Source organism: Macaca fascicularis, chromosome 7 (assembly GCF_037993035.2).
Source record: "Macaca fascicularis isolate 582-1 chromosome 7, T2T-MFA8v1.1".
In the NCBI taxonomy this organism is placed as follows: domain Eukaryota; kingdom Metazoa; phylum Chordata; class Mammalia; order Primates; family Cercopithecidae; genus Macaca; species Macaca fascicularis.
In genome coordinates, this window is record NC_088381.1 from 25,281,106 (window position 1) to 25,304,630 (window position 23,525).

General features: G+C 36.5%; 1 protein-coding gene across 15 annotated transcripts in view; it reads right to left on the bottom strand.

Moving 5' to 3' along the window:
* The window catches only part of CEP152 (centrosomal protein 152), a 73,750-nt gene that overhangs the window by 35,387 nt on the left and 14,838 nt on the right, over positions 1-23,525 (bottom strand). For all 15 annotated transcript variants that reach the window (XM_073995765.1, XM_073995766.1, XM_073995763.1 and 12 more), the window contains 7 exons: positions 22,921-23,071; positions 19,856-19,996; positions 17,807-17,946; positions 15,361-15,561; positions 10,574-10,721; positions 8,806-8,897; positions 7,854-8,017 (listed from right to left, as the gene is read on the bottom strand). In XM_073995765.1, coding sequence (XP_073851866.1) covers positions 7,854-8,017; positions 8,806-8,897; positions 10,574-10,721; positions 15,361-15,561; positions 17,807-17,946; positions 19,856-19,996; positions 22,921-23,071 — 1,037 coding nt within the window. The remainder of the gene's footprint in view (positions 1-7,853; positions 8,018-8,805; positions 8,898-10,573; positions 10,722-15,360; positions 15,562-17,806; positions 17,947-19,855; positions 19,997-22,920; positions 23,072-23,525) is intronic.

Consider the following 23,525-nt stretch of genomic DNA (forward strand, 5'->3'; position numbering starts at 1 on the left):
AGAAAGCCTCAAAAGGATCAAACTGATTCCAAGTAACTTGTGTGTCACAGAAAAAGTACAACAGTATTTTTAAAAATATAGTAATATCTGGCATCCAAAACAAAATTCAAAATGTCTAGCATTCAATCAAAATTTATCAGGCATACAAAGAAGTAGGAAAAAAATATGAACTATACCAGGAGAAAAACCAATCAATAGAAACTAACCCGTCAATGACACAGACAATAGAATTAATATATTTCATATGTTCTAGAAGGTTAAGGAAGATATGAACATGTGGAGGAAACTGGAAGATATAGAAAGACCCAAATTAAACTTATAGAAAAAATTGTAATATCTGAAAAGTAAAATATACTGGATGGGATTAATAGCATATTTAAAACTGCAGAAGAAAAGATCAGTGAACATATAGATATAGCAAGAATACTATAAAATTAAAAACAAAGAGAAAAAAGACTAAAACAGAAATACACAGAACATATTACATTTTCCAACATGTGTAACTGAAGTCCCAGAAGAGAAGCGGGATGGAAAACATATTTGAAAAGTAATGGCCAAATTTTTCCTAATTTGATGAAAACGAAAACCCCACAAAACCCAGAAGTTTGGTGAATCTCAAGCAGAAGAAACACAAAGAAAACCAGCATACATCACAGCAATGTCAGATTGCTGAAACCCAGTGATAAGAGAGTGTAGGAAGACTCCCAAAGAGAAGAGAACCAGAGAAAGGAATCCTGAATTCTGTGTATAAATTTGTACAAGCCTCAGTCTAAGCCCTGAACTATGCATGTACAGAACAACTCTCAAACCAGCATATCAAAGATTTTAAAAACTTAACTGAAATTTAAACCACACATTCAAGTCTCACAATGACTAACCCCTGAGGGATGCATACACAGGTTGGATTCAAAGCAATGTGGCAAAGGCTTGGAGAACCGAACTGAGATTTAAAACACCCATACAAATTCACAATGTCTAGTATACAATCTAAAATTACTTGACATGCAACTAACCAGAAAAATGTAGCCACTTCTTAAAAGACAATCAACAAATGATCCAAATGCTGAAACTACCACTAAAAGAGTTTGAAAAGTTTAAAGTAGCTATTATATCTCTGCTTTATGAAGTAAAGAAAAAGATACCTGAAGTGAATGAAAAAATAGGAATTCTTAACAGAGAAAGAAAAGTGATACAAGAACAAAATAGAAATGTTATTAAGTAAACAAAAGTTAAAAAAAAAACACAAAACTTTCACTAGATAGGCTCAATAGAGTATACATGACAAGAAAAAAAGGAGAGAACATGAAAATAGTCCAGTAGCAATTATCCAAAATAAAAAGGAAAAACTATAGAAGAAAATGAACATAGCCTCAAGAAACTGTAGTATAATACCAAAAAAATCTAACATACATGTAACTGGAGACCCAAAAGGAGAGAACAAAGACACAGGGACAGAAAAGGTATTTAAGGAAATTAATGGCTGACATTTTCACAAATTTGGTAAAAGATGTAATAAATTTACATATTCAAGAAGCTCAGAGAACCCAAAATGAGATACACTAAAAGAAAAACACACCTAAACATATCATAATCAAAGTACCAAAAACTAAATATGAAGAAAAAAATTCTTAAAGCAGCAAGAGAAAAAACTATACATTACTGACAGAAACAATAATTCAAATAACAATGAATTTCTTCACAGAAACCATTGAGTCCAGAGAGAGTGGACCAACGTAGCTTTAATGTGCTGAAATAGAAGAACAATTGGTCAGGAATTGTATAATAAACAAATATAAGGATATTTTCATAAAAGGAAACAGACTCTGTCAAGCAGCGGACATGCTTGAGAAGAAATGGTAAAGAAAATTCATAGAAGATAATATTATACGATTCTGTTTATATGCAATGCACAGAGCAGCCAAATCCAGAGAGACAGGAAGTAGATTAGTAGATTAGTTGTCTGGAGCTGTGGAGGCAGGTAATGGGAATGACTAGTAATAGGCATGGAGTTTCTTTGAGGGCATGTTGAAATGCTGTAAAATTAGGTGTGGTGATGACTGCACAGTTCTGTCAATATACTGAAAACCACTGAGCTGTATTCTTTAAGTGAGTGGCTCTTATGGTGTGTGAAATAATATCTCAATAAAACAGTAAAAAAAAAAAGAAAGAAAGAAAACCCGAACACCTAATGTATGAGTTTCCTTTATATGAAGGCAAATCTAAAAATCTGTAGTGCTTAGGTGTGAATAACTGGGCATGAAAAAGCTAAGGGAAAAAAAACAGAAAATGATTGCCCTAATAGATGAGACAGTAGTTAGCCTCAAGGTTACAATAGGAAAGAATATGGGCAGCTCGTGGCAATTTGACTTCTTGACCCGGGTGGTGGTCCCACGAATATTCACTTTCAAATAATTGATTAAGCTGTATATTTATGTTCCATGTTCTTTATGTGTATATTTCACAATTTGAAAGATTTAAAAAGCAGAATAAAACTATAGAAAGTACTAGAGAAATACCTTATTTTTAAATATCAAGAAACCATAAATGAAAACAGTGACAAATCTAACTATATAAAAATTATAAACAGGAAAAGTGATAACTCTCAATACTGGCTAGGTTACCAAAAAATAGGGACAGCCTCGGGACATGGGTAATAATGTAAACTTTAGGGTTGTTTAGTAATATGCATCAAAAAACTCAAATAAGTGTACACCATTTAGCAAGAAAATGATTCTACTTCTTTAGGAAATAAAGATGTGAATAAAGACTACGAGGATGCTTATAACAATGATACTGCATTATTTATAATAAAACTTTTAAACAGTGTTTTAGTAACTAAACTGATTCATTCATCTATATATTCACTAAAAGTAATATATAAAAATATTCACTGACATTCAAAGATTTCAGAATATACTAGTAAAATGACATTATAAAGAAATATTATCAATATTATCTTTTTTTTTTTTTTTTTTTTTTTGAGATGGAGTCTCGCTCTGTGGCCCAAGCTGGAGTGCAGTGGCTGGATCTCAGCTCACTGCAAGCTCCGCCTTTCGGGTTTACACCATTCTCCTGCCTCAGCCTCCCGAGTAGCTGGGACTATTTTATCTTTTAGAAACAAACAAAACAGATGATGTGCAAGTTTTATACTGACATATTATAGCAGTTTCTTCATGGGAAGTAGGTGAGATTATTGGTGATTAGAAATTTTGATTAGAAAATCAAATTTTCTTCTTTTTTAGTCTGTATTTTCTAATTTTTTCATAATGGAGAATTAAATTACTTTTGAAAATAAATAAACAGTTGACAGTATCTGCCCTTAAGATGATGTGATGAAAGTCTCAGTGGTCTTCCTCCACAAAACCCATGAGAAAAACATAATCATAAGAAAAATGTCATATTCCAATAGAGAGCCTTCCTACAAAATACTTGACTAGTATCCCTCAAGACTGTCAAGGTCATCAAAAACAAGTAAAGTCAAGAGAAATCTAAGGAAACACGACCCCTAAATGTAAAGGGGTAGCCTGGATGGGATCCCAAAACCGAAAAAGCATGTTAAATAAAAACTAAGGGCATTAGTAAATAAACCCTGGATGTTAATTAATAATAATATACCAATATTGGCTCATTAATTCTAACAAATGTACCATACTAACGTAAGGTATTAGTAGGGAAAAACAGATGCAGCATATCATATATAGGAACTCTGCATAAATTTTTCTGTAAATTAAAACTGTTCCAAAAATATTTTTAAAAGCCTTTATTAGAAACAAAAATAATAGTACCTGAGTTAAAATGTTTACTGTTCTTCAGTTTTGGATGATTCCAAATAAAATCTTAGAATACTGTGTGTGTGTGTCTGTGTGTGTTGAGAGAGAGAGAAAATGAATAAACTATTAGGTAGGCTTTTTAATGTTATAAAAGGAGCTTTTGCAATGCATTCTGCAACTTTTGTATAGGCAATATATATATATTGTGTAAGTAGTCTGTCTGTATACAGATCTCATTTAAACCACTTCTATTTCCATTGAAGTAGAAAATATAAATTATAAGAAATATAAACTATTTTACAATATAACTTCCTGTGCTATAAGACATGGTGAAGTAACCTTAAGCAGAATTATTATTTTGCTCGGTTAACAAATTATGCATCCCCAATTTCTTTTCTTACGGAATGCCGACCACTGAAATAGCACATCCTGTACTCCTAGAGGGAGCCAAGTCAGAGAGAGAGAGAAAGCGCTTGCTAAAATAATTTTCTCTTCTTTCCTCAAAGGGGAAAAAAATCAGTGGTGGTGACCAATCCTGAAAAAGGCTCACTACTGAGCCCTATGGAAGTCAGTTCTCCTAAATCCAAATAAACTGTAGTCCCTTATGAAGCCTGCTGAGAAGACCAAAGGGAAAAGGCATTCCACTTGTTAAATGTTTATTATTTGAGCTTAGCAGCCAACTATAATAAGGGAGAGAGGAAGCTGTCTGCAAGCTGCATGCAGCTTTAGCTACTCAAATTCCATGAATGTAAAATAGAACATTGAGGCTAAACCCTTAAAATTTACTAGGCAGTAGCTTGAGGGAGGAGGTAGTTGGTAATAAAAGCTTGTAGCCACCAATATTTGGGTCAGTGATTTGAAAGCAGCCCAAGTCAACTAAAATTCCCAACACAGGAAAATTATTGCTTCCTCTTATTCTAGGAATCACAGTAGACCAGGGGAAAGGGACAAATATCTTCTCTCCTTTATCTCCTTTCAATTTGATCTGAGTATAATTGCTTTTAGTTTTCCACGAAGCTAAAATATCACCTATTAGACTGCTGGCGGGTGGAATGACTACAAAACGTTTCTTCGCTTATCTTGTGCTTCACTGGATGTCTTTTTGCCAAGCCTCAGTGACTAATCACACTGTGCTTTATTCTTCACTTTCCCACTGAATGCGTCCACCATTCCTTTTACTATAATAATGATGTGGTATCTCAGGTTTATTATCTATAGGAATGTGCTTTAAGAAGAGTACAGGAGGCCGGGCACAGTGGCTGAAGCCTGTAATCCCAGCACTTTGGGAGGCCGAGGTGGGAGGATCACCTGAGGTCAGGAGTTCAAGACCAGCCTGATCAACATGGAGAAACCTCGTCTCTACTAAAAATACAAAATTAGCTGGGCATGGTGGCGCACGCCTGTATTCCCAGCTACTCAGGAGGCTGAGGCAAGAGAATTGCTTAAACCTGAGAGGTGGAGGTTGTAGTGAGCCAAGATCACGCTATTGCACTCCAGCCTGGGCAACAAGAGCGAAACTCTGTCTCAAAAAAAAAAGAAAAAAAAAAAAGATGAGTACAGGATTTTGGCTATGAGCACTAAGTAAATAGAAAGTGTAAAGGTAGCAGAATATATTTTAATAGACATTATGAAGAAGTAACTATTTGAAAAGATAAATATACATAATGTATTATTTATTCAATTCCCAAATTATAGCAGAAACTAAAAGTAATCACAAATTGGAGAAAAATCTTTTTTGGCATGAACTACGTCTTTAATCCTCAAAAATAAAAGACATGAAGAAAGGAGTTTAAGGCAAAAAGGTTTAACTGACGTGTAAATATGAACAGACAGATAACTGAACCTTTCTCAGGAGTTTGGGTTCAAGTACTGGTTCTGCTACTAATTGTCAGCCTTACTGAGCAAAGGAGTTCACTCTGGTTTTTCCAACTCTCACATAATAATATTGGATTTGATATTTTTCACGAGGTTGAGGATTAAGAACATTTTACAAAGTATGTGTTGAATTAATATAAAATTCATGTGACTTAATATAAAATCTGATTAGTGCTGTTTTAATCAACCATCTACTGAGTAACAATAGTAACAGCCATCATTTATCAACTGCCTAATATAGGTTAGAATATGTTACATGAGGCCTTTTATATTCATTATTTTAATCCTCAGTTTAACCTCCTAGGGATATTAAGCTTAATAAGAAAACAGGCTCAGAAAAGCTAAGAAATTTGTCCAAGCTCACAAAGCTAGTAATAAAATGGCAAAACTATTATTCAAAACAATCTGGATCTAAAGCCCATGCTCTTTCCACAAGCCCCTTAGAATTAATCTGGCATTAGCAGGAAATGAGGCATTCACAGTAGTGAATTTTCCAGGTGACTATATTAACATTTTATATAAATCTGTCTAAAAAAGATATAATGCACTTCGTTTATTGCTTTAATTTACTGACCAAAGTTGAAGTCTTTCTTTGACAACTTGGGATCATAACTGTGGACATTCTGATGTGGATCAAACATAGGTAAATGTGTAGAGCTATTTGCTGTGATACTCAGCAACTCCAGCCTGTTGGGTTTCCATAGTTTTCTCCCTGCTAAGGTTGAGCTGCTGGCTGAAGGACTGTCTTTCCCAACCCTTGCCCTAGCCCTCTGCAGTAAGTTAGGAAATCAGACAATTCATGGGGTACAAATAAATCTAAGTCAATATGGTCCTGGGATAAGAACTTGAAGGTGGCTCCTACTAAATACATCATATAATCCAGTTCTGATATTTTCTTTCTTTCTTTCTTTTTTTTTGTTTGAGACTGAGTCTCACTCTGTCTCCCAGGCTGGAGTGCAGTGACGCGATCTCGGCTCACTGCAAGCTTCACCTTCCGGATTCACGCCATTCTCCTGTCTCAGTCTCTCGAGTAGCTGGGACTACAGGCGCCCGTCGCCACGCCCGGCTAATTTTTTGTATTTTTAGTAGAGACGGGGTTTCACCGTGCTAACCAGGATGGTCTCGATCTCCTGACCTCATGATCTGCCCGCCTCGGCCTCCCAAAGTGCTGGGATTATAGGCGTGAGCCACCGCGCCCGGCCCAATTGTGATATTTTCTTCTTTGCTTCCTTCTGGATAGTAGCGCTGTGATTTGTAGGGATGACAGTCCCTGAAGACAGACCTCTAGATAAATGCAGCCTTACAATAAACTCAAATAATATCTTCTTTCACAGTATCACCTGATCACTTTATATTTCAACTTACTGAATCTCGTCTTACTGTTCTTAAAATGGAATCACAGTCTCAAAATATGTAACTTCTAAAACCTGTCGTATTGCAAACTTTTCAGGACATTTATATATTTGTATTTAGTTGTGTAATACCTGAAATACAATATGTATTAAACACTCTCAGGAAACTGTAATTCAATAACGATGGCAAACTCCGTCTTAAACCATAAACAAAAGGGTGGCGGTAAGGGCTAAACGCATCCAAAAATCTTTCCTTAACCTAAATACAATCTCCTCCAAACACCGTATCTCTCTTCCCTACCCAAAACCAGTACAGGAAATGTGTAAACCCCACCTTTATACATCAAACATAACATTGAATGCATAGCACTTGGTTGTTTCCAAGAATGTTTCTTTCTCCCTGACCAGAAAACACGTAAGCTCCCTGTGGGAAGGACAGTTCCTATCTCATCTTTTGTACTCTATTCCGAGAGCCTTGAAAGCACCTTCCATGCAGCAAGTGCTTCTAGAGTCCTTTCACTGTTTAATTCTCCTTCTACCACCACCACTACTCCCTCCCCAGTCAGTCTCTGGCAGGAGTGATAAAATACTTCCTTCTATGAGATTGCTAAAATATCTGTATTAAGCAGTAGTATAAAAGAAACAATCTCCACTTTAAAAGTAAGGTTATAGTAAGGTTCCTAGGAAAAATTAATGTATATTTTTCATATATCTCTGATAAATGCAAGGTATCTGCATTCACTATACAGTGTTAACATATGAAAATAATACGCTTTCACCTTAAAACAGATAGCATGCATCATCAGTATTATTAATGTTGGTTCTTGTACAGTAAACTAAAATATTCTTTCCATACCTGTTAACTTTGGATTTTTTCCAGTTGACCTTTTTAATACCCAAATCCACATATGATTCAGTGAGTTCTATATTTAATTCTCCTTCTGAGTCACTTGGATGTATTCCTAGTTTTGCAGCAGATTCATAGAGAGAAATTTCATCTTTTAGTTCTGTTAATTCTTCCTACAACACAAAATTATTAAAAATAATTTTCATTATTTTCCTATATGAAGAAATCAGCATTCTATGTTTCAAAATTTGTTTTAATGATCAACAGAAGGCAAAAAAACTTCTTCAAATATATTATTAGTATACATTATACTTTATAAAGGCCAGCATATGTCAGGTTTTCAAGTAAAACCTAAATGAATGAGAAAACAAACATAAGGATTTCCTCTCACACCTCTGTCTCTTAGGTTTTGTCCTCTGTGGAAAGTGGTGTGTTCCTTGGACTGAAATGCTGATGGTGGCACTTTCTGGCTTACTATAGTACAGGACAAAGTACGCTGGTTTGCCAAGAACGTGTTGTACTATAGCCTGCCAGTGGTGAAAAGGCAAAATACCTCTTTCGGTGGAGGTAATAATGGAACTCTTCTCCCATATTTTCCTCCCCCTCCAGTGGAAAATTAAGTAGCACTGGAGGAGAACATGACAGAACTGCAGCAAAATTCAATATTCCTCACCTCCACAGATGAACTGATCTCTGGGATACACCCAAAGATGAAAGGACATGCCACTTGAAAGAGGTAGCAGGGAGACTGGCAGGAAGTGCAGGGCCTTGGCTCTGCAATTAGTCAGACTTAGGTTTGACTTGCCAACTGTGTGAAGGAGATGGTGAACAACTCCCATGGGCTGGTTTGAAGGTGGTCCAACCACCTCTATTATACAAAGAAACCCAAGATTCAAAAAGGTGATGTAACTACTGCCTAATTCAGATACCCATAGAGTCTCTTCCAAGTGGCAACACTCACTTGCAAAGCCTTGTTCATGTTTTCACTCATAGTATGTGCCTTCTGTGCTTGCTGCAGCTGGAATTGTAGCTGAGCCATCTCTTGTACTGACCCTGCAAAGGAAAGAACCGTAGGATACACTGAAAAAATGTAAGGGGACAAAGTACTTACGATCTACAGAAGACTTGAATCCACTGAGGCTACAGAAAGTAAAGTTCTGCTTTATTACTACTGTCTCTTTAGAATACATAGAGCCCATGGGACCCAGAAGGCACAGGTCTGGGCCAGACATTTCCCAGATTTAGTATGGCATCCTATATGACCTTGGGCAGTTAAAGGCATGGGCTACTATGACCTTTTTATGAATCAAATCAGCCTTATCTACAGACCTTAACATTCTAGAAGTCCTTTAATAGGAGGATAACACTCCAACTCATGGAAAGCCAAAGAAAAAATTCTTTGGAACCCATTTCTACCCTGCAATAAGAAAACTACATTGTGCTGCCTTTAACTTCTTTGTAAATGCTTTTCTATCCAGCATCCCCACCTCCACATGTAAATGAAGTATATTAGGTTTATAATTCTGAAACTTTAGAAACCTAATATTTTAAATGTACTGGGCAAGGTGGTGGGGGGACTGTTCCCAATTTAAAAGGGACATTATTAGGTTTCAAAAGAAAATGACCATCTGGGAAATGATTAAGTGAAGCAATGATGGCATAAAGAAAATAATATTTTCAAAGCATTTAACAGCCAGGAAAAAGGCTCACCAAGTAATGCCAAATGAAAACAAAGGCTATGAAACTAAACAGGGAGGGGCCCTTAATAAAGCATAATCCAAATTTTGCCCCCTATCAAGACATATATACACATATATTTAGGCAGTCATTGACTTTAGTACATTTCAGCTTTTGAATAACCCACCTTTTCACATATTGTACCAACAGTCTAAATTACCTTTCATATGCCAAAGTGTGACTTTCATGTATCAGTTAATGAATAACTGTTGACCTGCTTTCACAATGTGAGCTACTTACCAGCAAACAGGGAAGTTTTGTCTATATAGCGGTGTTTGTACAAACATGTGATTTTATTGTTCTTTGCTCTAATATCATTTTATAAAAATTAATAAGAAATTAAACAACTGCTGAAACTAAAATGATAGGAAGCATATGTCTCAAACTTAATACCATAAAGACCATATTAGAAATCTGAAGCATGACAAAAATGTAACTCTCTGGCCTCAACTGACTAGGTAAGTCACTATTCCATCATGAGGGGAGAAATATGACAGAAGTTATACAAAGGATAGAACTATATGATCAAATATTGGGCCTAAAAAAAGCAAAATATAATGGGATTTTACAATCATTTTGAGTTTTCAGGAATAGAAATTACCTTATAACGTATTTTATTGTTCAATTTTTGCATGTTCAGCTTTAGTATGCTTTCAGAAATGCATTACATAAAGAAGCAGGGCATTGTCTATGTGTGTACATTCATTTCATTTGAAGGAAATACATTCAAACACTAACAATAATTATCTCGGTTGAATGATGGTTATTTTTATTTGGTACTTTATATTGGTCTCCAGGTTCCAAATTATTTAATAAAAACAAACTAAACCTTTATATATATATTTTTTCTTTTCTTTTCTTTTTTTTAAGAAATTTATTGCTGATTGTGATTTCTGTCCCTTCTGGATTTTTACAATTCATGGATCCTACTATATTCTTTCTGCATATTGAACCAGCCTTCTGGGGAGACAGTGGCCCTACCAGACACCTACCGGACTGCAACAAGTGGGCACACTGCTTTTGACTCTCCTCTAGACTTCTCGTCAACCTATTAATGATCTCAGTCTTTTCTAACTTGATTGCTTCTTGATTCCTTTCCAGTTGTTTCACATGATCTTTCAAACGAGAGCAAATGTCTTCCTAAATAGAAAAAAAGTTCAGCAAGTCATTTTTGTAAAGAGTTTTAATAAAGAGTAAACTAAAAATTATGATACATAATTAGATTTGATGTCAAACACAAGATCATCACATGGGAGCATCACCTCTTTTACAAGGTAGAGGGCACAGAACTGGGAGTGAAGAGCTTGGGTGAAGCTTCAGCTCTTCAGTCTGTTTCTTCTTTTGTAATTATGCTAATAATAATTATGCTTCTTTTGTAATTATGCTAAAGTTTCCTTCGACTCTATATTCACAAGACAATGTTATTCAAAAATTAGATTTTATTCAAGCCAAAGAAAATGTATTACATTCCTATACATATTTTATACTGTCAGTATTAAGTGTATGTATATATATTTAGGCAGACTACTTTGAATCATGCAATTTGTATCCCAAAACAGTAAGGATACAGACAAACACATGAAAACTCACTGTATTCTAAGCAGCCAAAAGTTCATTCCATTAAGAACAGCCAAAAATAATCTTTCCCTCTTCTGAAATTCTGTTAAACTTGATCTATTTCTCTCTTATCTTTCTCCACCTTTTAGACATCTTACTTCTCTTAACAGCCCCCTTGAAGGTGCTTCTGCAGTGCGTTAGACATATCAAGTGCTGTAACAAACACTTGAAAAATAAATGACAAAGAAAAATAGGGTAAATGTGTATATGTATGTGTGTAACTATATGAGATTACATAAAATACAGAGTGTGTATGCAATATACTCAAGTTTCTTCCAAAAGAATATGTGTTTGGGTGTAATGAACCACGGGAGCCCCGAGTCCAGGTAGAATAAATACACTGTCGAAATTATCACCTTTCTTTCAAAAAAGGCTACAAAGGCTGAATTCCAGGCAAACGGCAGAGCATGGGAGAGGCAGAGGAGTGAATTAAGTTAATTAATTGAAATTACCCGAGAAAACCTAAAGAAAATAAAAAATAAGAAGAATACTGAGAAAGGGCTTTGAAGTAGAGAAAAGGCCTTAGGCTTTTGCTGCCTGATCCATAGTATAACCTAAAGCCCAATAATACCTTAAGGATTCTAACACAAGGTACATCCCATACGAGCAGTAACAGAGAAGTACCTTGAAGCAAAGAGACTCCGAAGTCTCCCATTTTAGCTTAAAAATTCATGTGAATTTTGTAGTCCATTTCATAATGAAGCTGTGTTTGCTTTAAATTTTTTCTACTAAATTTTTGAGCAAAATGAAGCTTCTGGAAACTAGTCCATGTTTATTCAGCACTGCAAACCTCCTGGCACACTGCTGCTAATTCCAGGCCAGCTTGAGAAACCTGGTTCTAAAGCACCAAAGTAACGTGGCAAACACAATGAATGAGCTCATATTAATGACAGCATGACAGTAATGACAGCGAGAAGGGGTGGGGAGACTGCTAATATTTATATTCTGGGGAGGTCACAATAGTATTAACGAAGAACTGGGAACTACCAAACAAACTTAAAGAAAAGGTAGGTATAAAAAAAATTGTAAAGAAAAGGCAGATTCTGCCAATAATTTGACTATATGTTACAACTAATTAAACTATGGTGTATCCTGTTGACAAGTTCAGGAAAACAGATCATACTCATAAAACTTTAAAGTTTTAATACCAAAAATCAAAAAAGGATGAGTAGTTCAACGCTGGCCATGATTAGCTTGAGTAGTTCAAGATTGATACGGGCAGACATTTTTCAAGACTGAGACACGTGTAATGATAAAGAGATGACGGCTGAACTCCAGCCTGGGCAACAGAGGGAGCCTCCATCTCAAAAAAAAAAAAAAAAAGAGAGATGATAGAGATGACAGCTGAATCTGTGGGAGGGAAAAGAACTGGACAGGGTTCTAGCGCACAGGAAAATGAGGACTGGACCACACACAGAGATGTCTGTGGGAGTCTCTAAGCCAACAGAAAGCGTTCAAAGTGGAGCCTTTAAATATAACATTAAAGAAAAGGTAGAAGGTTATGACATAGAAACCGAAGTCCGTGACTTCACCAAAAGCTGAAGATTTCAAGGAGACGGAAGGAAAAAAGTAATATACCAACAAGGAGATAATCAGAGATCTTAACATGACACTTCTATGAATGGCAGGAGGTAAAAGTCAGTTTGATGGAGAGAGCCCAGGAGATAGTTTACTAGGAGAGAATTATGACATTGGAGGAACACTGTGAGCTCCAAGAAGCCATTTCTTTCACCTTTTCTGTCTCACTAAAAAAATTCAAGGGAAAATCAGCCAAAAAAAAAAAAAAAGAACTATTATAATATGTTGTGAGTGCATACAATCTTTTCTACCCAGAAAAGCTGGTGTCTTAAGAAAAACTCTAATAATTTTATGATCCATAAATTTCTCAAAATATACTAGTTACAGACTTTTTTTTAAATTTTAGATTCAGGGGATATGTGTACAGGTGTGTTACATGGGTATGTGGCATGATGCTGAGGTCTGGGCTTCTGTTAGGCACTTTGGAATCACCACTTTGCAAAGCAGCTATGCAATTATATGCAGAGCCTAACACCAGTGCCATGCTCTGTTAAAAATAAATAAATAAAACAAAGTAAAACAACACAACAGTGGGAAAATACCTTAACGCCTTCAATTTATGGGTTGAGGAGTCTGAAGCCCTCCCAGCACAGAATCAAGAATTTGTTCTGACTTTAGTGTAGAGTTCTTCTAGTGGGGGGGGGGGAGGGGGGGCGTGCAGTGGACAACAGAGAATGCAGTGGGCACAGGAGTAGAAAACATTATAAATTCTTTCCAACCCATCCCTAATGAAACTGTGTTGAAGTCAACAGAGAATGGAGACCCTGAACCCAATAAGGAAAAGCCACCAGGATCCATTCTTCTCTAGTCATCCAAGAAGGGCTAGTGTCCAAGTCCAACTAACTTCAATGTTACCCTGTGTTGGGCCAAAATTAACTTTAAAATAAAATAAATAAAAATTTATGAAGCGACATCTCAAATTCTATTTGTTTAAATATTCTATAAAGTAGACTTTTCAATAATTTGGGATAGCCTTCTTTTTTTTTTTTTCCTGGAAACAGAGTCTCACTCTGTTACCCAGACTGGTGTGCGGTGGTGCAATCACAGCTCACTGCAGCCTCGACCTCCTGAGCTCAAGCAATCCTCCCACCTCAGCCTCCCAAGTAGCTGGGACTATAGGCACATGCCACCATGCCCAGCTAATTGTTTATTTTTTTTTTGTAGAGACAAGGTTTCATTATTTTGCCAAGGTTAGTCTCAAACTCATAGGCTCAAGTGATCCACCTGCCTCAGCCTCCCAAAGTGCTGGGATTATAGCCATGAGCCACCGTAACTGGCCTTCATCTTTCCCTACTCCTATATATCCTCCACATTGATCAAATTCACAATGTTTTTTCTATATAAAATAAATACATAATGAAATAGATACAATAAAAACTCATGTAAATACATGTAAAAATAAAATAAAATGATAAACAATTGTTGCCAGTAATGCACTCCTATATAATTCTACCTAAAAGCATGGAAAAATTAGAGGCAGCTATACAGGTCAGAAATAACCCAAATCAGCATGAATTTTAAGTGTGGTGAAATTTTCCATACCCTCAAATCAATTTTGAAATTATGTTAAGAAAAATGCATTCTGAAATGTTATTCACTCAAGTGATTACCTAGAGTTATGGAGCACAAGCAAACTCACCACCTGACTCACATTAGCTTTCAATATTTTATTCCCCCTTGAGTGAAAATAATAAAAATTCACTATGCAATATGCTCAAGATACACATCTCTTTAAGATTGAAATCTGATTAATCTCATCAGGCTGTCTTCTTTATTTCATAAATTATACTGTCTTCAAAATTTACTTTCCTCCCAAGAATCATTTCTCAACAGACTGTATTGACAGGTGAATTACCAAATGCTGGCAGACTCAAGTAAGGCTTTCTACCGATTAAGCTTCCAAGGTAACCTCTCAGTTTCCAGCCAGCCGCTGGCAGACTCATTTGTTTTGGTCTGGATTTATTCTAGGACCATATAAACAATATGCACAAATACTCTACAAATAAAGGACAAGTAATGTGAAAGTTGAGAAAGTACTAATAATCATATAAGAAGAAGTAGGGTTTCCAAAAGTATATCTTTAGGATGTATCCTCAGATTAAAATATCACTGGTTTTTTTGGTTTTTTTGTTTTTTTTTGGTCAGATGGAGTCTCACTCTGTTGCCCAGGGTGGAGTGCAGTGGTGCAATCTCAGCTCACTGCAACCTCCACCTCCCGTTCAAACGATTCTCCTGCCTCGGCCTCCCAAGTAGCTGGGATTATAAGCGTGCACCATTGCACCTGGCTAATTCTTTTTTTTGTATTTTTAGTACAGACAGGGTTTCACCATGTTGGCCAGGGTGGTCTTGAACTCCCGACCTCAGGTGATCCGTCCGCCTTGGCCTCCCAAAGTGCTGGGGTTACAGGCATGAGCCACTGTGCCCAGCCAATATCACTGGCTTTTAAGTTTCACTCACGTCCCACACAATCTAACATTTACTACAAACATTCAAGATTTCTATATGATGAACCATAAAATATCAGTTACAAAACTTAACCAGCTTTACTTGTTGATAACAGTTGCTCATTTGAAATCATCCCAACCTGTTCTTTAAGTGCGGTGACTGTGGCATCCAAATTCTTTTGTAAGGACAATACTTGCTCTTCGTACTTCTTTGTGAGGCCCATAACAATGCTCTCATGCTGTTCTCTAGCTCGTTGAAGTGATTCAGAATGATGAAGGTCCACCAGCTGCTGCTTCAAGCTTTCCAGAGCCATTTCAGTTGTTCTGGACTTCTTGATCATCTAGTAATACACCCAGGATATCCATGTTTAAAATATACACAGAGTATTTTAGCTCTGTGCTGTCAATAAACTTACTTTTACTATACACTAAAACTCAAGCATGTTTTAATGAGAGCAGAGAAGGGGTTTCCACTCATCATGGCTCAAGCTCATTAAAACGTCCCTAGCTGGGAACCTCCAGGCCCACAGTTGTTGGAAACAATGTTCCCTGAGAAAATACATTTGGTAGTCACCTGAGGGGAGTGAAAGAGAATTTTGCGCAGCATGGTGGATGTGGCTATCAGGCACGGAATCTGCGCTGCTGTGATGGCCCCAGTGCTGTTTGCATTGCTCTATGACCAAAGTGTGGGGTAACCCAATTGTTAGGTCATAGACAAATGACAACTGTTCCTTGAAAGACTGATGAAACTTGTCAATGGTCACTTTTTAAAAACAAAGTTTTCAAAGCTCTAACTGCACAGTTGGTATTGTAGGCAAAATCATAGCCCCCCGAAATGCCCATGTCCTAATCCCCAAAACCTGTGAATAAGTTATATTACATGACAAGGGAAAATTAAGATTGTACATGGAATTAATATTGCTAATTAGACTGCCTTAAAATAAGGTGAGTAGCCTAGATTATCCAGGTGGGCCCAGTGTAACCACAGGGTCCATAAATGAGGAAAACTAAGGCAGAAAAGTCAGAACCAGAAAGACTTATTAACCAGCCATTCATTGCTGGCTTCGAAGATGGAAATGGGCCACAAGCTAAGGAACACAGGTGGCCTCTAAAAGTTGGAAATAGCAAGAAAATGGATTCTCCCCTAAAGCCTCCGGAAAGCAATGCAACCTTGCCGACACCCTGATTTTAGCCTAGTGACATCCATGTGAGACTTCTGACCTCCAGAACTGTGAGATAAATTTGTGTTGTTTTAAACCACTGAATTTGTGGTCATGTTACAGCAGCAATAGGAAACTAATACACTTGGTGATTCTGCTGCTTACATAAAAAGTTTACAAAGTTATAACCTTTCACTACATAAAAACAACTTAACTTTTGAATCTAGTAACTATTGGTTTTCAAAAAGTTAAAAATAATCTGTATTACATACAAAAATTAAAATTTCAAAAGAGAATTATTTTTCATTCTATTCCAGAGATTGCCTACTTATTCCATACTGCTTTCATTGCTAAGAGATCCATCCACTGAGTGACATAGATAATTTGTGCCAGGCAGGGTTCTAAGCACTAAGCACATAATGACCACACAGAAAAGGTCTAAGCTCTTACTACTTTCTAGTGGGAAGATACAATAAATAACAAGTAAACAAATGAGACCATTTCAGATAGTTATAGAGTAATAGAATATGGTGTAATGAAGGTGAGTTGGAGGATGCAGCTATGGGCTACCTTACATATAAAGTGAATAAGAAGTCCTCTGAAAAGGTGACTGTTTTTAGCTAAGACCTGAAGGATGAGGAGGAGCCAGACATGAGACAACACTGTTTAAACTCTTTCATTAAACCATCCTCAGACTTAGCTACAAGTCTCAGGCAAAACCAAGCTCGTTATTTCCTAGTCATTTTCTTTTTTTTTTTTTTTTGAGATGAAGTCTCACTCTCGTCCCCCAGGCTGGAGTACAGTGGTGCGATCTCAGCTCACTGCAACCTCTGCCTCCCAGGTTCAAGCGATTCTCCTGTGTCAGCCTCCCGAGTAGCTGGGATTATAGGCGCCTGCCACCAATCCCGGCTAATTTTTGTATTTTTAGTAGAGACGGGGTTTCACCATGTTGGCCAGGCTGGTCTCGAACTCCTGACCTCAGGTGATCCACCCACCTCGGCTTCCCAAAGTGCTGGGATTACAGGTGTGAGCCACGGCGCCCGGCCGTCACTTTCATTATTAACCCTGCCCTCTGCCAAAAAATGAATCAACCACCACCAGGCTTAGCTACCAATGACTTATGACTATTTCCAAAAATCAAATGGCTAGCTCATTAATCAAACAATGTGAATGTGTCACCACTTTAAACTCAAGTCTAAAGAACAGTTCTCCAAATGGAGAAGCAGCAGGAAAAATAAAAATAAAAATTTTAAAAAAGCTTCTCGGGATACCAATTCTGAAGGAAACTATTTCAGTCAGGAAATTTAAGTTCTAATGCTTTGTCAATAACTTCAAAGTTCTTCTAAATTTAGTCCTACCCTACAAAAAGTTTTGTTAAATAACTAAACTTTTAACTTTTTTACCATACATAAGTTAAAATACGTACCTGTTCTTCATTGACTTTTAATGCTTGTATTTGAGTCTCCAGTGCTTTTATTTGAGCTTCAAGCTGTATCTCTCTTTCTTTTCCATTCTGAAAGAGTTTCTGTGATTCTCGAAGGCTGAGAGTCAAACCATCCTTTTCATCTATGGTATTAAAAATGTTTATATAAATAATGTTACTGTAGAGGGACCCCAATGTTACAATCCCTATCAGATATCACATCTGTATCATATATAAATGTTGTTGAATTAAATTTAATTCAGAAAAATGAACTTTAGTTGATTTAGAGAAAACCAAATTATTTTATTTATTTATTTATTTATTTTGAGACAGGGTCTCGCTCCGTCACCCACGCTGGAGTGCAGTGGCACGATCGTGGCTCACTACAACCTCAGCCTTCCGAGTAGCTGGGATTACAGGCACCTGCCACCACTCCCAGATAATTTTTATATTTTTAGTAGAGATGGGGTTTCACTATGTTGGCCAGGCTGCTCTCGAACTCCTAACCTCAAGTGATCCACCCACCTCAGCCTGCCAAAGTGCTAGGATTACAGGCGTGAGCCACCTCACTCAGTCTCAAATAAAGAAATTATTTAAAATTAAAAATTTTAAAAAAAATCCTGACACCAAAAAATTTTTTTAGAGAAGCAGAACTACTTCCTTTAAAAATATTATTGTATTCCTTTTGGGGACAAACCCCTGCAGGACTAATTATCCTACACATACTTGCAATGAACTCTTTTTTTTTTTTTTTTTTAACGGAGTCTCTTTTTTTTCTGTCTCCCAGGCTTGAGTGCAGCTGCGTGATCTCCACTCACTGCAAGCTCCGCCTCCCGGGTTCACGCCATTCTCCTGCCTCAGCCTCTGGAGTAGCTGGGACTACAGGCGCCCGCCACCACACCCAGCTAATTTTTTTGTATTTTTAGTAGAGACTGGGTTTCACTGCATTAGCCAGGATGATCTCGATCTCCTGACCTCATGATCTGCCCACCTCGGCCTCCCAAAGTGCTGGGATTACAGGCATAGGCCACCGCACCCGACCCATTTGCAATGAACTCTTTCATTCACCTAATGTTAAATTCTTCCCACGTACTTTGCTATAATAGCTCACAAGTTCTTCTCTCAAAATAAATGTTATGAGCATTACAGAAAGAGACATTTCACCATCAGTTAAATTTGAATGAGCTAGAGTTCAATCACATAATTATTCTACAAATGAAAGTTCAACATGGACCAAAACTAGAGAAAGCACAAGGAGTAAACAATTATAATTTGAATCTGTATTTACTCTATGTGTTTATCCCAGACATGGCACTTCACAATCACTAACTCTTATTTGGATTAAAACATTTACGCTAATTTGTAGCCTCAGAAAACGTTGCAGTGCAAACTAAACACAAATCACTTTGAAAGTTGGAATACTTCATCCAGAGTAATGACATAAGGAATCAACAACTTTTTAGGACAGAATGCCATCAGTACAGTTAAATAATGTTCAACGATTCTAAAAGCCTAAGTGAGAAAGGGAAAAAATGAGGACTCCAAAACAGTGTGTCTTTTTTTTTTTTTTTTGAGTCTCACTCTGTCACCCAGGCTGAAATGCAGTGGCGCTTTCTCTGCTCACTGCAACCTCCACCTGCGGGTTCAGGCAATTCTCCTTCTCCTGCCTCAGTCTCCCAAGTAGCTGGGATTACAGATGCCTGCCATCACCTGGCTAATTTTTACATTTTTAGTAGAGACAGGGTTTCACTACGTTGGCCAGGCTGGTTTTGAACTCTTGATCTCAAGTGATCTGCCCACCGTGGCCCCTCCCAAAGTGCTGAGATTATGGGCATAAGCTACCACACCTGACCTCCAAAACAGTGTGTTCCAAAGAGAAGTAATCCAAGGCCAACACTCAGAAATCCTGGGTTTTGTTTTGCTATGCCTCACTCACTATGAGCCCTCTGACCAAGTGCTTTTATTCTCTAAGCTTCGTAGTTAATATGAGGTTACTGGAAACAAGATATCTAGCTCAGTGTACCCTGTAAATGACAGCATTCAGCATCTTACCTTTTATTATTACAAGCTGGTGATTCAGATATCGAATTTGGCATTCACTTTCATTTAACTTTTCAACTAAGTTCTCCAGTTGTCTCTCTTTTGCTTTGTTAAGAACCTGAAGTTGAATAATCTGCATATTTTCTGCAGAGTCTGGGAATTAAAGACAATTTATTAGATAAAAACATACCAAAATATAAATTTATAGTCATTTAAAGCAGTGTTTTTCAAACTGTGACTACAACTTTTCAGAGTATCATGAAATCAATTCAGTGAATTATGACTAGGATTAAAAAAAGAGAGATAAAATAGAATGTATCAGATTGTACCATGTAGTAAGAATCAGTCTTATTTTGTGAAACTTGTTTCATTTATACATACTTGTTCATATAGATATATGTTGTAGACCATATCACAATAAAAAAATATGGTTCTTACAGTGGGTCACTGCTAGAAAAGTTTGAAAGTCACTGGTTTAAGTTATAACCCTGAATCACTACCTACCATTTTAGCCAATTAAAAGTTAGTATATAACAACTGCAATGAAATAAAGTAATATGCTCTCAGAAAATTAAAAACAAGTACATCAGCTTCTATAAAATCATTCTTAAAGTAAATTTCTAGATAGCCTCAAAATATTTTATTTTAGGCAGGAGTGGGGAAAACATAATATTTATATTGATGCTGGCACACAACTGAATTAATTAGCTAGTGAACAGATTAATCAAGAATTTGGGTGGGGGCAGAAGGGTTGAAAAACTATCCATTGGGTACTATGTTCACTATTTGGGTAATGGGTTCACTAGAAGCCAAACCCCAGCATTATTTAATACACCCATGTAACAAACCTGCAAATGTACTCCTCAAATCCATAATTTAAAAAAAAAAAAAAAGATTTTGAAGTCTTGTTTTAGAAACAACTAGTCATTTGGGGACCACTTTAAAAAGAGCCAGGAAAAAAATGAAAAAAAGGATTGGTGGGTATGCTTCAACTACATAATGATAAATGTTCTTCACTTCCTACTAGAACAATGTTTCTGTAAGCTTACAATCAGAAATAAATGCATTTACTGAGTTTTAACCACTTGCTAACTAAATAATTCCATCCTCTTTTTAAAAAGAGATCTGGTTAAATAAAGAAAATTAAAGACTGAAAAGTTTATACAAGTCAAACTCCTCATAGATCTTATAGAAGAGCTAGTCCCATCTCTCTCCAAACTTGTTTTTTTTAAACTACTGTTGCTAAGAAACTATAATCACTAAATTGGCACTACCATTATTTAATTAACTTCCAAATGTCAAATTTAGACAAATGTGTAACTAACTCAACTTGAAGAAGTGCAGACTGTTAAGAAAGGTAAGGAAAGGTTTTTATATGCAGAAAGACCAGGAGATACAAATACAACTTTTCAAGGGAACTGAAAGAGTAAACACTAAGGAGATGTCAGGCCACTGCTGTGAGGTTCATTTACTCAACCTAAAACCAGTTATATCATATACACTGTCCACTTCCTCATTCCACAAAAAACGGAAGAACATAGAGAGGCCATCCTCATATTTGCTGTTGACTCCTTTAGGGGAAAATGAATTGTGGGCCTCCCCCTGTAACTACCCTGCCGTCCCAGTGTAAGATGGAAGCAACACTATGAAGTCACAACCCAAAAGTCCAGGTTTCTCTTTGGTATAGCCCAGGCAAGCCGGAATATCCAGTATGACTTTTCCCCTACTAATTAAAGGAAAACAAAAAAATAAAACAAAAACACTTGCTGTCACACTCTAGAATTACACTGGCTCTTCAATATGCACAATAATTAGAAGCTATTTAGTATGCCAGAGAGTATGACAAGAGTAATTCAGTACAGTCACTATACAGGTTTATATTTTGGGATTTTTGGGGTTTTTTTTGTTTTGTTTTGTTTTTTGTTTGTTTGTTTTTGTTATTTTTTTTGAGACGGAGTCTCGCTCTGTTGCCCAGGCTGGAGTGCAGTGGCGCGATCTCGGCTCACTGCAAGCTCCGCCTCCCGGGTTCATGCCATTCTCCTGCCTCAGCCTCCCGAGTAGCTGGGACTACAGGCGCCCGCCACCTTGCCCGGCTAATTTTTTTGTATTTTTTTTTAGTAGAGACGGGGTTTCACTGTGTTAGCCAGGATGGTCTCGATCTCCTGACCTCATGATCCACCCGTCTCGGCCTCCCAAAGTGCTGGGATTACAGGCTTGAGCCACTGCGCCCGGCCGGGATTTTTGTTTTTTGATACTAGCATTGCATCTCAAAATTCTCTAGCAGCTATAAGCACTTTTTTCATTCTCATATTTATATACATACTATACAAAAAAAAAATTTGGCAAATGTCACACGACTGAACCTGATATCTAAGTAATTCTGAATATAAAGTAATTTGTATCAGGGTTGACTAATTATTACACTAAAAACTAAAATCAAAACAAAAAAGTTGATGATAGTGCTGATGTATTAAATTGCACGTCTATATAGTCAAAAATCTGAGACTGAAAACTATGTTTCATTTTCCAAATTAGGCTTCAGTCAAAAAAATATATATAAAGTTCATAAAAAGTCTTTTTAAATTTTTTTTAAATTTCAAATGAGCCCCGGTCTCCTGTATGATAGGTGAGGATACTAACCACTATACAAATGAGGAGAAAAGACTTAAACTAGAATGACTGAAATATAAAGTTGAGAAAATGTCTTTTAACTTTTCCTAATGGAAAATTTCCAATATATAAGAAAGTAAAGAGAATAATATGATGAATCTAGGTAAACCCATTTCCCAGATTCAACAATTATGAACTCCTGGCCAATTCAGCTCCATCTATATTCCCACCCAACATTACCCCTCAATAGCATATTATTTTAAAGTAAATCCTAGACTTCATGTCAGTTTATTCATAAATATTCTTTAGTATATATCTCTAAAAATAAGTGCTCTTTGAAATATCAAGCACAATTCTAATGTCATACTCAAAAAATAATAATTCTTGAATGTGCTCATATATTCACTGTGTGTTCAAATTTCCCCAATTATGTGGTATTAAAAAATAAATATAAACTTGATACCTACTCTCATTAGCTCCTAAAAATTGTTGTTGCAGGCCTTCAAATGTGTCACTTCCTGTTATCGCCTGGGCTGGTGAGCCATTATTCTGGGCAGAAGACTGATAAGGTTTATATGTCACTTTATTATACGGTTCCAAACCTTGACAACTGGGACCCTGTGATGAACCAAATTGCTATTATAGATAACAAATGAAACTGACAAGATTTGGCCTTTTCTTCCAAAATTATCTGAATTAGACACCTAAATTTTATGTTACAGAACTTACTTTTGGTACAGTTACAAAGTTTTATACACACACACACACACATATATATCTGCTCAAAAGTAGCACTTATTGTTATTTAACAATATTAATTAAAAGTCTGCAATACATAATTTATAGACAACTAACTTCTACTTTTGAGCACACAATGAAGGCAATTTTATGAATAAAACCCAAGAATTCTAATAAGACTATATACAAATATTTTATTACAAATGATTTAGATTATGCCAATATCTTGGGAACATAAGAATGCACATATTCAATAACATGAACATGGAATACGGTGCCTCATAACTAATAAATATTCGGTAACTCTTATGGGATGAGTAACACTCTACAGAGA